At 34.1% G+C, this 15,580-nt stretch overlaps 3 protein-coding genes across 5 annotated transcripts in view; 2 read left to right on the plus strand and 1 right to left on the minus strand.

Moving 5' to 3' along the window:
* The window catches only part of LOC119636381 (ATP synthase subunit alpha, mitochondrial), a 3,303-nt gene extending 2,408 nt beyond the window's left edge, over positions 1 to 895 (plus strand). Inside the window, exons 4-5 of the mRNA XM_038031696.1 lie at positions 31 to 150; positions 208 to 895. Of these exons, the coding sequence (XP_037887624.1) occupies positions 31 to 150; positions 208 to 417 (330 nt within the window). The 3' untranslated portion in view covers positions 418 to 895. The remainder of the gene's footprint in view (positions 1 to 30; positions 151 to 207) is intronic.
* A 6,968-nt stretch (positions 896 to 7,863) lies between these two features.
* On the minus strand, positions 7,864 to 11,986 carry LOC119636754 (G2/mitotic-specific cyclin-B). 3 transcript variants are annotated; one of them, XM_038032342.1, is made up of 6 exons: positions 11,855 to 11,986; positions 11,581 to 11,789; positions 11,259 to 11,398; positions 9,287 to 9,624; positions 8,420 to 9,210; positions 8,044 to 8,334 (listed from the first exon to the last, which is right to left on the minus strand). In XM_038032342.1, exons 2-6 carry the CDS (start codon positions 11,620 to 11,622, stop codon positions 8,044 to 8,046), a joined length of 1,602 nt encoding a protein of 533 aa, XP_037888270.1. In that variant the 5' UTR covers positions 11,623 to 11,789; positions 11,855 to 11,986. The 3 variants fall into 3 exon arrangements, with proteins under 3 accessions (XP_037888271.1, XP_037888270.1, XP_037888269.1); XM_038032341.1 differs by having other exon boundaries at positions 11,581 to 11,792; XM_038032343.1 differs by having other exon boundaries at positions 7,864 to 8,334; positions 11,581 to 11,986.
* A 1,058-nt stretch (positions 11,987 to 13,044) lies between these two features.
* On the plus strand, positions 13,045 to 15,246 carry LOC119636740 (piggyBac transposable element-derived protein 4). Its single transcript, XM_038032318.1, has 2 exons — positions 13,045 to 13,131; positions 13,229 to 15,246. The coding sequence occupies exon 2, from the start codon at positions 13,458 to 13,460 to the stop codon at positions 15,141 to 15,143; it is 1,686 nt and encodes a 561-aa protein (XP_037888246.1). The 5' UTR covers positions 13,045 to 13,131; positions 13,229 to 13,457; the 3' UTR covers positions 15,144 to 15,246.
* The last annotated feature ends 334 nt before the right edge of the window (positions 15,247 to 15,580 follow it).

Raw genomic sequence — 15,580 nt, forward strand, 5'->3', positions numbered from 1 at the left:
CCGAACTGGGCGAAAGCAGTGTTTTTTCGATATTTCGCCCAGTTCGGCTCCGATTTGGATGCTGCCACTCAACAATTGCTAAATCGTGGTGTACGTTTGACTGAATTATTGAAACAAGGTCAATACGTGCCCATGTCCATTGAAGATCAGGTACGTAAGCAATAAATACAATTTCAAAATGCCAAATATCTTATAACCTGCCTTTAGGTCGCCGTAATTTATTGCGGTGTACGTGGTCATTTGGATAAGATGGATCCTGCTAAGATCACTAAATTCGAAAAGGAATTCTTACAACACATTAAGACAAGCGAGCAAAGTCTTTTGAGTCAAATTGCCCAAGAGGGTAAAATTTCTGAAGGCGCTGATGCCAAATTAAAAGAAGTCGTTACCAAATTTTTGTCCACCTTCCAAGGTTAAAAATGTTGTTAATTTCTAATCAATGAAAACACGACCACCAGTACTAACGTAACCCAATTGCAGCAGTTAAACCCTGAATTTTGTGCATTAGTCACATTAATTAATTATTAAAAAATTTCAACGAATGCAAAAAAAAAAAACCATTCAAAGTCCTTCACAAGGATGATTAAGCTTAAAACAGATTTTAAAAAATTATTAAAACTTAATAAACTGCTAAATAAGAAAAAAAGAAAAAAAAAAAAACGAACCTAGAAAAACAAATGAAAACGTACTCAAATTGAAGAAATGAAAAGTCATTCATGTGTTACTACTCTCCACTCTTCTGTCCTTCAAACCCTATCAGTAGTTAGTAAGCATTCTAGAAGATCAGAGCTAAACTCCTTTCACAGTCAAGCGAAAAAGCTGTTATAGGACAGCAACAACAACAACAACAGCAGAAACATTTGAGGGCTTTCTTTCGAACTAAGAGCGCGCCGAAGATTACCTTCAAATGTTTCTAATGTTACTTGAATGAATTTTAATGAAAATGTTGCTTTTTTTTACCTTATTTTTTATCACTAAACAAAAAACAACTCAAACAATAAAGTTTATTAATAGATATTTTTGTGTTCTTGAACAAACAAAAAAACATTCAATATATATGCGGAGCAAGTGAAAATTGGATGTTGATGTTATATTAAAACATTTATGACATAATAAAGTAAAAAGTTAAAATAAATCTAATCTTAAACTAAATGGCTTTAATTTGTTTAAATAGTATTAGGATCACTTAAAACTATTTGCTTGCGGTTAATACGTTAACGTTGCAAATGTAAAAAACTACCAAAAAGCTATAGGGAGTCAAGGCCCATCATTAAATATCCTACGCCATCCTGCAATTATATATTAGGTGGTGGAACAAATGGTACCATCTGAACCATTTTCAATAGTGTCGGTTGTGGGGCGGGAACCGTTCGTCAAAATATCTCAATAATTGCGACGTCAAGAGTAGAGAACTAAGCAGACAGATGGACGGACAAGCTCAGATTGATTTAATAAAAGTTGGGACAATCTGGACTATACACATGCACACAAATTATACCTTGGTAGGGTATATATAGGATCGATAAGATAGGGTATACGGTGGTTGGGTTATATATAACATGACAGGATGGATAGGATAGGGTATACAGTGGGTGGGTTAATTATAACATGGCATTGTTTCAACTGGCAAGCCTAGTGAGATCAATATAGTGGAAGAAAGGTAACCGTAATACAGCACGGGTTGCCCCATGCCAAGCAGTAACATAAAATTTGGAAGTTGCATGAGTAATTGCGGGCAATTTTTCAAAAGTCTATCAAAACGCTTGTTTTGGATTACAAATTGAAATTTGGACTTATCCTAAGCGAAACTTGCCTGTGACAATTAAATAAGAATATAGGATAGGATAAGAGAGGAGAGAACAATAAGTCTCAGCCGCCTATCTAAACTTTTACGACTTCTTCTATCTTTACGATTATTTTATGTATGTTTTCGATTTTTTTTTTTTTTTTATTATTTTCCAGGCCATGAACTTTCTGCTTGAAGTCTAGCATAAGAAAATCTAACTTACTCAGTAATACCTGGACAAATAATATTGAAGGACGCATTCAAAATGCTTAAGAACTTTATTTCATTAACGGGCCTTACAACAGGAGTGCGGTTTTACGCAACACCAAGAAGGACTTGGAATAGACCCGCATTTTATTATAACGATCGAATCAGAATCACTTTCTGCAAAAACTTTTCTGCATCGATGTAAGCTTATCCATCTTGTTTCTTTTGTCCTGCCTAGAAGTCTAAATTTTTGAGATGAAGATTTTCAATTCTTCAATTTTCTTATGAAGTTAGGAAGACGGGCATGTTTTGGCCCAAGGAAGACGGCGATTAAAAATTATTCAGATCGGATCACTTCTTCAACCATTTCCCCTATAACGTCCCATTGTGAAGACTTGTTATATGAATATATATAGGGTGATGTAAGTACCACGTTCTATAGTGTACTGTGGCCTACATATTTTCTAAATATATGGATATATAAATATTAAATCAACTCAGTCAGCACTTCTGCAGGTTTTGCATCTGAAAGTCCAAATATGTCAATAAATTTATTAAGCGTCGAGTCGCCATAAATGCACTCTGCAGTCGTAAGTTAAATGCAATAAACGTACTCTCAGCTATGGGACATCTTCCACAACATCGAAAAACGATTTCATTGAGAATGCAGGTGCAGCTGGATTGGATGCAGTAGCATTGCTTGACGATGGTGGAAAACATTCGCTGGAACCAACTGTTCTAGAAGAAGATAGCGTTTGTCTTTAATTAATCATAATGTATGCATCCATTGTACAACTGCTTTCATTGATTGTCTGTCTTTCAACTGTCAATCCATTGAAAATATAATAAAAATTTTTTTTTTTAAAAATTTTATTACACAGATACAAAAGTAAACTCCCTCAAAATAATATTTGACAAGTAAGAAAATTATATTCGGTCGTGAACGAATCTTTTATACCCTACACCGTTATTCTGAAAAAGACAAAAAAAAAGTAAAAGAACCAAATTTTTATGCTTTATAATATGGAGTGGACGCGGCTGACCTTGGAAAAGTTTAAGTCACTTCCAAACAGCGTTGCAAATTTGTAGACGATATCTTCATCTTCGCTAACGAGAGAATGTTTACTACAAATACTGCACAGCTGCATAGGCAGTTAGGTGGACAGACGAGCACACCGGCTCCTTTAGATGTATTCCAAATTTGGAATTGGAAAAAAAAAAATTAAAATTTAGAGATGCTGTGGGGCTGTGGGCGTATCCTTCGACCAATTTTACTCATTTTCAATACCAAACTATGGGCCAGAATTTCCAATGTTTCTGTCAAATTTGGTGTCGATATCTGTATTTTTACCAGCCAGGAGAGTGTTTGCTAAAAACATTACACAGACGGACAAGCACATAAACAGAGAGACAGGCGTACATGCTTAAATCGATTTGAAATTTGATATTGATCAAGAAAATATATATACTTTGTGGGGTTTTTGATGCTACCTTCTGGACGTTGCAAACGTTTTGTCAAAATGAATATACGAGTCTTCGTTCGGTGATGAATATAAAATAATATAGTAAATTATATTTTTCCCTTCCATCCTAGCTCTCTTCAAACACTTGATCACTTTTCTCACTTCTTATTGCAAGCAAAGCACACTGATGTGCAATGAATTTTGGATATAAAGAAAGCATTCGCACTCTTCTCGCACCTACACTTTTTCCATCTCTTCGTGCGAAAAAAGGACGAACGAGAAAGTTTGAATATAAAAGCATTCAACCATTTTTCTCAGCTCTTACTGCAAGCAAACGACGAACATTGAACTTTGGATATAACAGAAACATTCGCATTCTTCTCACCTCCCCTTCCACCCTGCTCATCGTTACTCGCCTATCTAAAAAAAAATGTAGTAGAACTTTTGTTTCTCTCATTTGGTTATCATCCTCCTCATCGCTCCATCACTTTTCTCACCCTTTGCTGCAAGCAAAGTACAAATAGTAGGCGTTAATATAACCCTTCCACACTCGGCTACTTTTCTCTCGTTACTGCAAAGAAAGCTCTGGGAAAGCTGAAAGAGCCATTAGCAAACTTCTCGTCATCTCTCACCCCCTTGCACCCTTTCTATCAATCCTTTATCGGTCCACTGCTTCTCTCATCTCTTACTACTGCAAGCAAAGCAGGAACAATGAATGAACTTTAATTTTAAAAGAATCATTAGCAACATCCCCATGGTCTCTCACCCCCTTGCCACATTTTTAGCATCCCTTCTTCGGTCCACTGCTTCTCTCATCTTTTACTACTGCAAGCAAAGCAGGAACAATGGATGAACTTTGAATAGAAAAGAAGCGTTCGCATCCTTCTTATCATGTTTTTTTTTTTTTTTTTATTCAATGCTCTTACTAGCTAGCATTGCACGCAGGCAACAAACAGACAGACAGAAGGAATCTCATGCAAAGCAATAATCAATATACGTTATGCATATTTCGTTATTAGTTAAACAGAAATGTGTAGAAAGCAATTTTCCGTATATGTCTGTTATTCAAAAAAAAATTCTCCAAAAAAAAAAAAAAAATTAAAATACACATAAATAATTAAGAAGAAATGTGATAATTAAACGATAGCAAAGCGCGATGCGAGCATTATAAATAAAAAGGTAAAAAAATTTACATAAAATATCTCACACATACATGTATACATAACATGCTTACATGCATGGATTGAAACAAATGCATATTTATTTTCCTTTATTAGTAGTAAGTACATTTTTATTGTACGCTATTGCAGTAGGTCAGGTCGTATATATGTTATTTGTGGTAGTGTGTAGTACGTGCCGCCGCCAGAGGCTCTTCTTTTTTTTTGTAATAATAAAAATCATAAAAATCGGCAAAGAAAAGAAACAAAATAAATGACGGTCATAAAACCGTCAAACTCGATTTTCGAACAGGCGCACAGTATATACGGGCAAGTGTGAAAATCTTTCCCTCCATCTCACCACTCCATATGCATGCTCAATCCAGCCAAGCAATAGACAATTATTTTCTGTGCGTGTGTTTACATATATATATATATATATAAGCGAATAAAGTACTTTTTTACATTCAACAATTTCAGAAGCGAAGAAGAAGGCAATCGAATAAAAAGCATGAGATGAGATGCAGGCCAGGGCATCGTATAATGTCCGCCGCTTGTATGTACACTTTACATATACACAAATATTATGAAAAATTTTACAAGGTAGTAATTATGTAGTGCGGTTATCTTATATAATGAATAGGTTTAGTAAATATTTGTTTAAAAGATATTATTGACATATGTGTAAAGGTAATCTGCTTCAGAGTAAGTGCGTCTTCAACATCTTCAACATGTAATATGATTTTTGCAGTAAAGCATTATACAATAAAAATCGATCGTTTGAACGTCTTTCTTCACAAGCACAACAAGTTAAGAAGTACAAGCACGGTTTTATACATGCGTCTGTTTCCCCGTTATTTGCTCTGTCAGTTCCCTCGTCATTTGCTCTGTCAGTTCCCCCGTCATCGCTCGTCCATTACGTCCGTCTCGTCAATCCCTAGGAAATCGTCGTAATCTATCTCAATCTGTATTTTTCCGTCCGCTATCAATTGTTTCGTCATTCTGTCCACTGAGTGAGTCAGTACTAATTTGCACGCGCACAATGTCGTTCGTCCGGTCCCCTTTGACTTACTAACTGTGTAAGCGTCGTTTTAACTGAATTTATGTTGTATCGGACAAACTCTACGGTTACAAGGTGATTTATCTTATTAGTAAGTCTGTCAGTCAACTCCCTACCAACTACCTCCCAACAAATTGGTCTACCATCAACATCCCACAATTCTGGATACCTAAACAATAGCTTGCTATAAAGTTCTTTGGGAATGTACGCCATATTAATTTACTAAATACAATAATAAATATAGACTGATATAAAATATTATATATATAAAATATTTTATTAATATAAACTGAAAAGAAAAAAAATAAATAGAAAAATAAGAGGAAATTAGTTTCAATTAGATAAAAAAAATTAAAAATAAAATAAAATTGCAACAATATGCATTTAACGATTTAAAAAACAATTGAAAACATTATAGACGGGGATCAGCCAACTATTAAATATCCTACGCCGCATTCTGTCTGATAAAATTCTCATTTTTGCCATGGAACACAAAAAATTACGCGTCTTCGCAAATAAAGGCTTACTTTCCGTAAGTATGGTTGTACTCAAAAGGTTCAAAATTCCGTTTGATAAAACTTCGACTCTTCTCCCCTAAAAAAAAAAAAAAAAAAATTCCATTAAAAACCTAATGTAGGATAGGACACAAAAATAGAAATGGATAGTTCAAATTTGATGCAGCGAATTGTTTTTACCTAAGTTACTATTAGGAGTTAAGCTTTCTCATAACAACATAAAATTTAGACTTTTCTGTCCTATACTTTCGTAAAAATCTATATAGAGGGCAGAGATGGCCAAACCTTGGTAGTTAATTTTTCTATTTTAAATGTCAATTATAATCTGAATTTTCTTCGTGAAGCATTCAAAATTACACCTCTTTGTCATATGAACTTGAGTTTTCGTTACGTGAGAGGGGGTTTAAAAAATTGCCCGAGCTTGTCCAAAGTTTCCAAGCCAATCCAGAATGTGGAAATGTTAGTACTCGGTCGAAATTTTGAAAATTGCAATTTTTTTCCACAACTTTCCAGAATAGGACGTTATATGAGGAGTGGTCGGAAAAGTTGGCCGATCTGAACCATTTTCAATAGCGTTCGTTCTTGGATCAAAATAGATCAGTGTACCAAAGTTCATTGGAATATTTTAAAGCGTTTAAAAGGTCGCGACCTGTAATTTGAACACAAAATTACCTGGACAGACGGACAGACATGCTTAGCTCGGAGTAATGAAAGATGCATCTACTTTAAGGCTTTCTACGTGTTACGGACACACATTCAAATTTAATATACACTTTACCACAAGGTGTGTAGGGTATAAAAACACTATGCAAAGATTGCTACACAAAGAGCTATGAGTTTTTAGACTTACCTTAACCTTTTCGGGCGCGAACTAAAAAAAATAGGATGGGGAAAAAAACCAGTAATTTTTCTGAGACGACCTATTTTATCAAATATGTTTATTTAAAAATACATACATTTTAAAAGGGAATAAATTGTGATATTATTATGTTATAACAAAGAATATAATAATAAGTAGAACGATTTTAACATACACTGCCAAGCAATATATTTTACGTTAATCATTTTGAAAAATTTTAAAAGTTATTACCAATTTCGACTGTTTTATTTGAAAAAGCAAAAAAAATTAAAATAAATTTAAAATGTTTAATGAAAATACCTTTAATGTTTTCTGTTATTTAAATTAATTGAAAAGTAAACCCGTTGGTTATGATTATCAAAAGTATCATAATGATTAACGTGCACAGTGGAAAAGAGAATATAAACAAAAAGAAACAAATATATGTGTATGTATCTATGAAAATAACTTACGAAATATATGAAAATTGAAATTTAAAAGAAGACACAAAAAAATTATACGAATAAAGTGGAATAGAGTTTAACAAAGTTTATTATAAGCGTTATTTAAACAAATTTCTTCTAAAAAATAAGCAAGAAAATAAAAATTTTCCAACTAAGCAGTTGTTAAATGCAACCCTCTACAGTTACAGAGTTCATCGGCACGCGAATACGAAATGGCTTAAGAGAGGCTTGAAAAAGGTTCGTCTTGGCAAAGATTGCTTTTTATTGCTCCGTTACTTATGATATATATATATATATATGAAAAAAAAAAACATCGAAATTTCTTGCAGAAACTTTTCATTGAAAAAAATTCCTTAAGAAAGCGATTAAACGAAAAATTACACAAATTAAACTAATTATCCGTTAAAAGTTAAGAGAATAAATTGCTTTTTTAGTTTTTTTTTAACCTAAAATGGAATCGTTGTAAGCATAGATTTGAACCCATAAATTCTGTTCTGATGTTGGCGATAATTATTCTAATTATTACAAATTACATGAATTGTTAGTCGTACTTTTAATTCCCATTTTTAATAATCGAATCGATTAAAACGCCATAGAGTTCTGGACGCATAGATATTCTTTGAAATTTCGCTGACTTGTACTTATTGTAAACTGCCTTCAATTTAACAGTTCGTGCATTACGTGCAATGGCAGCGATTTTTCTGGCTATCGGCTTTATATGTTCAACGCAATAACGCGAATACCATTGCAGAGTAGGTGTCCAGTAAATATCGTCGAGTCCCACAGTCAGCTTAGCATTGCCTTTTAAGAGATTCAAGGATAAAAACAAAGATGAGGCAGCGATCTGCAAAAACAAATATTGGTAAAGTTTTAATATAAAAAAAAAAAAATTAAAAATTTAAGAGAAAACAAAAGTCAATAAAACTCACTTCAGATGGTTTATAATAGGCCATATTGGATTCAATCATCGCCAATTCAATAAAGTACTTAGACATGGCATATTGAATGTCTTCCGCTTCGGCGGCTTTTGAAAAGCGTCTTAAGAAATGTATGGGCAAGGGCCGCGATAGATTGCAGTCTAAAGTTTTAATCATTTTCAACTCCATCTTTCGTATCTCAGAGTCGGTGTAAGACTCATCGGTAATGTAAACGAAATCTGTTATTGGTGGAGGAAATAATTCCTCATATTTAGCCGCTATAAACAAACCAGTTACACCAACTAACTGCAATTGTGAACGTTTCGTATCTGTAACCGCTTGTAAGTAACGATCTATTATTGCAACGGCCATTTGAAAAGTCTCAGGAATTAAACGAAATTGTAAATGGACCTCATTGATCCAATCTATTAATACAGCGCGCATATTGACATTAACTTCCACTTGCCCTTCCAAATGGTTTTTAACAATTGGTTGTTCGGATTCCAATTGGAACAGATAATCGTAAATATCATTGACGTATTCAGACACTAAGAGCAAATTTTCAGCATCATCCTCGTCAATATCGTTTACACCGTCTAGCAATCCAGACGAATAAGATTTTGACTCTTTAATTTTTTCTTTATTGACTGTTGCTAAGCTCTCCTGCTTTACCAAAATCGGATTTGAATCAGTTTGTATTGCAACTAACTCCGCTTTAGGCAGCAATTTGTCCTCTTCATCTTCTAGTGTAGATTCTATAACAACCTTTTCTTCAAATTCCGATTTAATGGATTTCATTTCAGCTAAATAGAGTAAATGATAGAAATGAGATGAATGCGGGGAATACCCAGTCAAAACTATGTTCAAATGCGACTTTACCTTTAGTTTTCTGGGCAATCTGGGTTTTATTCTCGACCACTTTATTGGTCAACGTCTTTGCTTTCTCGGCTACCGTAGGTGCATCAGCCGATTGATGACGCTGCAAACCGACAACTTTAGTTCCGTTAGTAGTTGCTAAACGCAATGAATTGGAGCGTGTTATCATTTTACGCTGGGCAACTGCAGCGGACGTAACTGGCACCGCTGCTGTCTCGCCGTTCAATTTCTTGGCGGCCGCTTTGCTCGCATTATTAATAGCAGCTGGCGGTTTCTTCCAATGTGAATCCACGCGTGCTTTAACGGCTTTGCAAACATTTTGCAATTTTGCATTGTCCAGACTGCTCCGAGTACAATAATAGTAAATAAGCAATTTTTCGCCAAAACAATTAAATAACTTTATGCTACTCATTTGTAGAAGTAAACCTAAACCTGCCTGATGTTTTAATTAATATTACAGTGCGGCTGATACTATTGTATATCACATCCGACGGTGTCATACGTGCGCTATTTATTTGACAAATTCACTTCTATGTTCCCATTTCTTCCCAATGAAAAGACGGATATGTCCGCTCGTAATTTAAGAATTATATCTGTGTTCGATGCAACATCAAACACTTATTTTAGAAACCTTGAATCCTTAAGGCCTATACAATTTGTCAATAAAGCCTTGAAATAGCAGTTAATACCATTTCACTTATGTAATGCAAAATTAGAAAGAAGATATGTGATCCAAAATTTTTAAGACTTCATTATAAACGTTCGACATGACCTATACATCCTATATATACATACCATGTCTTTCTTATATATATATATTGGCAAAATTTCAATTAAAGACTGCATTTATTTAACGCTCCGTCCTAAAAGAAGCAGTGAAATTCAATCGTAAGTGCATCAAAAGAGTTACACTAACCACGAAATTGTTCTCGCAAAATCTGACTGAACGACTAGAGTTTATTTATTTTATTCGACTACATAATGATAATAACACACCTTCACGACTTATTTATGCCTAACTTTTCGAACAATTCACAATTAGTATGCGAGCTCCACTTCATCTTATTAACATCGGATCAATTTACGAAAAAATGAAAAATAGTTTGCCCCTAATAAATTCTCCGGTGCACATTAATCAGATCTTAAGGAGATTTTCAAGGCCTCAGCGATTAGGATAAGCAGCAGGACCTCGGCTCTTATATTCCTAATTGGTTTAGTTCAGTTTATTAATCAATTAATAATACAATACCATTTTCTACTACAATTAATTAAGGTGCCTATAAGACTATAAAGCCTCTCAGTATATAGTAATGAACAACAATAATCTATAGAATGAATAAGTTCTTTGGTACAATATTGGATAAAAACGTAGATAAAAACCTGATAGCTATTACGAATTGTGGAAGGCCTTAATGTCCGCTTTAAATCTACCAAAACTAGCAATCATTTTAATGCGGAGCTGTAATGCACTCCAAAAACTTACAGGGTTAACTAAAAATTGCCTTGATGTTAGCAGGTATCTATCGTCAGGCAAACAGAATTTTCTCATGGGACTATCTTCGGGTTCGAGTGCGACTTAGCAACTTATTACTAGAAACAGAATGTAAGTTACCATATTTACTCGCGGCATGACGAGGCCTTCGATCAGTCTCAGTTTAGTGATAACGATAATATAAGATGAAGAAACTAAGAATGTTATATGTACGCATGACAATGTAATGGAGATGATCTTTAGCATTCAACCAAGGTTAGAGAGGAATTAAATGCAAAATTTAGAGTTCAAATATCGGCTCTAAAATAATGGTCTAAGAAATAATTGCTCGTATCAATTTATGTTATGGTATAAATCTGCCTGAGAAGTTTGACATTACATGTCATGAAATTAAATGGGATCTTTTATAAAACATACTTGTTTTACTTTGCAATTTTTTCATGAGACAATTTAATGAACTGAGAAATTTAAAGAAAAACTTACTTGTTTTGTGATGGCTCCTTTTTCGCCACAGGGCGAACAACGCCACGATTTTGCAGATCACCTAAGGCAGTTCGTTTTCCGACAATTTCTGCGTTTGTGCCCATCTTTTGCATTTGCTTGGAAGCTTCAATTACTTCATTCTATAAAGACAAGGAAAAATCCAAAATTTTAATACACATATATATATAGAAAAAGTAACCATTAACGTCATAAATTTTTCACATGTGGCCCCGAAATATTTTCTTAAGTGTCAGCATATTAAGCATATGCAAAAGTACCGTAAGAAAGTTATATTAACAAACGGGACTAAATTAACACTTACCTCATCCACACGTTCTTCTTTGATATTTTTTGTTGAAATCATTCTTTTTCTTTTGGATGCTCACTATGTTAGAAGCCGTTGGATTCTTTTTTAAAATCGTCAAGCAGTGAAAATCAAACGCTAATGCTATTTGCTATCTCTATCTTTCTTGTACGGTAAGGCACTTGTATAAGTAATGAATCCACTCTAATGGCGCCTAAAAAATTCCTCTGCTAAATAAATCAAAATTGTCTCAGATTTATTTTATTCTTTATGCTTGATCCCTTTTTTAAACCTTGTGTGATCCAATAATTAAGCCACAATTTATAAGTTATTCTCGTTTAATTTTTATATTTAATATAAAAAATAGTTTATTATTCAAGCAGCGCGAAGTAATTTATGGCTGTACAAATGAGAATGTTCACCAAACAGTGCCTCCAAAACTAATTATCTACAACGAAATCAACGAAAGTGTAGATAAGCAGAGTTGTAGAATATACACTAAACAACAGACATGTTTTAATCTAAAGCTTTTCACGGGGCAATCATGTATGAAAAATCTGGCTTACTCTTTTGTATTCAGTTGTTCAGCAAAAGCGTCTGAATACCAAAGTGAAAGTTAACTTTCAGCTACGTTAGCTGCGCCATTATGTAATGTGTACAACGCGATAATAAATCAGTGCTGTTTTATATATAATCCGAAACTAGTTTTAATTGCAGGAAATTTTAGTTCCGAAGCAAGGGTCCCAATGCAAATCTTCAAATCGATTTTCTGCTAAATCAAGGTAAAATGAAAACTACACGAACAAAAAAATATAATAGGTCTGTGCTCGTGAATTCTATTGACCACGATAAGTGGACGAGTGGGATAGATTTGCTATATTTCCACTGGTTCCATAAAGAAACATTGCATTAAGCATTACAATAGAGTTAGAAGTTAGTTTTAGCACACATATCATTAATTAATGGGTCCACGACGGCCTTTAAATCACATTTTAACCATAAACTTCAACGTTTTAGTTACTTTTGCATGCATTTTAATTATTTTCATGATTCTTAGAAGCGACTAAGATTCGCATCGTGGTATAAGTGATGTGGTTCATTATGAAAACATGTCTTATGCTTAGTGTTGATTAACTGCAATCGTCTTTTTTTACAAAACACAACGAATCTTCGATTGTTGATTTGCTGAACAGCAGAAGAAAATTTGCAATTGTATTGACTCAAAATCATAGCTGATAATCATACAACTGAAAGTCAAAACAAGAGTTAAAGAGTTTTTACATTACACGATTTTATTTTACTTAAATTTTATCAACGATGATAATGCTTTCATAAAATTCATTAAACACGGAAGCTTTGGGTAAATATTAATCTTTTTATCGCAGAGCCAGTGGCATCTAATTGCCCACAAAGTGCCGACATTATGCCGCATTTTAATAAACTTGGCAACTCTACCACACGTAAATTCGAAGATTTATATTATTTTGACAACATATGCCAAGAAATTCGTAGTAAAAAAAAATGCAGATACGTTTTTACAAATATTGACAAAATTTATGTTCTCTTCTTGTAAGTTTTTATACTTTTTCCTACAATCCTTCGAAATTTTTGACTTTTAATAGTAAGACCCCTATGCATTTTTTTCCGATTGGTTGTTTTGTTTCAGTTTCGATCCTCCAAATTCATTGTTAAAATTCGTTGTGATATTAACGGACTTATATCCATCACGAGTACATTCGTTTTAGGCACTGTAAACTACACATAGCGAACGAAATTCTTTCTTAAACGCAAGGAGGAAATAATTTAGTTATTTAGTCATTTGTAAATTAATTTTGTGAATCTATGAACGAGTTCAGAAAGTGAATTTTGAGACTTGACTTAATTTATTACGGACAATGGAAGATGATGTGTCATCAAATAGTTCTTTCGAGTCAGTGGAAATTAATTCCTCTGACGTTGATTTTAGTGGCGTAGAAAGTGAATCAGATGACGACGATCGAATTATGTACGATTCCGAAAGCGAAAATGAACTTCACGATCCACCGGTCAGTGCGCAGCCCAGCGAAACAAATGCAATATGTGACGTTTGGACGGAACTAGAGCAATGTCCTCCATATTTCAAATTTCGTGGCGAACCCAGAGGATTGAAACTTCCGGCAAAATTAAGAACTCCAGGGGAGCTAATCGATTTATTCCTTTCCAAGGACTTTATTAATATGATGGTTCAAAAAACTAATAACTATGCTACAAAAGTAATTAAAAAGAAAGGAATGTTAGGAAGTTCGTCAAGATTTTTGGACTGGAAAGAGACCAACTATGAGGAAATGCGAAAATTTTGGGCACTACTTCTCCACATGGGCATCATAAATCTGCCTAGTGTGCAACATTATTGGAATACAAGTCATTTATATAGGTTACCATTCTGGAAAAGTAATATGACTAGGAATCGATTTCAAATATTGTTACGATTTCTACACTTTTCGGATAAAGTAGGACGCACGAATACTAAAATGCATAAAATCGAATCACTAATCAAACATTTTAATAGCACGATGGAGAGTTTATACAATCCCGCAAAAGACTTAATCATAGATGACCCAATGATAATGTGGCGTGGTCGTTTAACCCTTCGACAAGATATTAAAAAGAACAAGAAACCCAAATTCGGTGTCAAGCTGTATGAACTTTGCGAGTCAAATGGCGCGATAATACGAATTCTCGTCGATTGTGGAAAATCCGATCCTTTAGTTAGTGGACGAAATTATACGACTTCAGTCGTGCTTTCTCTTATGGATGGTTTTCTAGATAAGGGCTATGTAGTATATATGGATAGTTTTTATACCTCCGTAGCGCTAACATCAACATTGTCGTTGCGAAAGACACATATGTGTGGAACATTACGATCTAGTCGCCAAGGAAATCCCAAGGAGTTGATAAAGCAAAAACTTAAGAAGGGTGAGCATAACTGGAAACGATCAGGAACCGTTGTCGTTTGCAAATGGAGGGATAGGAGACATATTTTGACAATATCGAATATGCATAAAATTGAAATGGTTGAAGTCGTTAACCAATCCGAAAAATTAAAAATTAAATTAACTACTCTACCAAACGTGTTACGGGATTATATTACGGGCATGGCAGGCGTAGATCATTCAGATCATATGATGTCATATCATAGTTCGTTGAGGAAGACGCTTCGTTGGCATAAGAATATAGCCATACATATAGTCGAAGCAATGGTACATAATGCGTACATATTTTATAGCCAGCAACCTGGCGTCAGACCAAAAAGACCCCTTCAGTTTAGGGAAGAAGTTATACTGTATTTATTGGATGCAAAACAAAATGCGGTACCTGTTCAATCACCCCCTTTAAATGTAGCTGAGAAAAAAAGTTCCCTTCATTACCTCGATCCTCTTCCTCCTACCAGGAAAAAGAAGGGACCGACACGTCAATGTAAAGTTTGTGCACAGAAAAATGTCCGGAAGGAAACTAGATACTATTGCCCAACTTGCCGTAATGAACCGTCGCTCTGTATTGGACTTTGTTATAAGACCTATCACGAAAAACTACTTAATTAAATCAAGTTAATTTGAAATTTTATATTCTTTTTCGTTTTTATCATTATTATTATTAATAATTTAGTCAAAGAAATAAATTCTCGGACTAAAGTCAGGCCGATCTTTATATGACTTTAAAATCGTTTGCGCTTACATAAATACATAAACCTGGAATAACAAATGGAAACTTTCTATAAAACTTCTGAAATTTTCAAGTCATTCTCCTTCGAGAAAATATCATTCAGTCATTTCCAGATAAAAAATTTCAAGTGTTGACCACATTTCAAGTCACGGAATTTGAAACATTAGCTTGAAAGTATGGGCTACTTGCCCACAATTACCTTTTACGGTCTCCAAATAGGAGTTAAGTTTCTCAATTATCTATAGCATTGAGTCCAACTTGTATTTTAAGGAACGTTATTATTATTATATACGAGATTCAGAAATTCTTGTATTTC

This window comes from Glossina fuscipes, unplaced genomic scaffold (genome assembly GCF_014805625.2).
Source record: "Glossina fuscipes isolate IAEA_lab_2018 unplaced genomic scaffold, Yale_Gfus_2 28, whole genome shotgun sequence".
Taxonomy (NCBI): Eukaryota; Metazoa; Arthropoda; class Insecta; order Diptera; family Glossinidae; genus Glossina; species Glossina fuscipes.

What these genes read in the sequence shown, in the direction of transcription:
- LOC119636740 (XM_038032318.1), top strand. Translation starts at nt 13,458, where the DNA reads ATGGAAGATGATGTGTCATCAAATAGTTCTTTCGAGTCAGTGGAAATT.
- LOC119636754 (XM_038032343.1), bottom strand. Translation starts at nt 11,622, where the DNA reads ATGATTTCAACAAAAAATATCAAAGAAGAACGTGTGGATGAG. An exon ending in GATTGCCCAGAAAACTAAAG is followed by an intron (nt 9,211 to 9,286) that starts GTAAAGTCGCAT and finishes TACTCTATTTAG; the next exon opens with CTGAAATGAAATCCATTAAA. An exon ending in CCTATTATAAACCATCTGAA is followed by an intron (nt 8,335 to 8,419) that starts GTGAGTTTTATT and finishes TTGTTTTTGCAG; the next exon opens with ATCGCTGCCTCATCTTTGTT.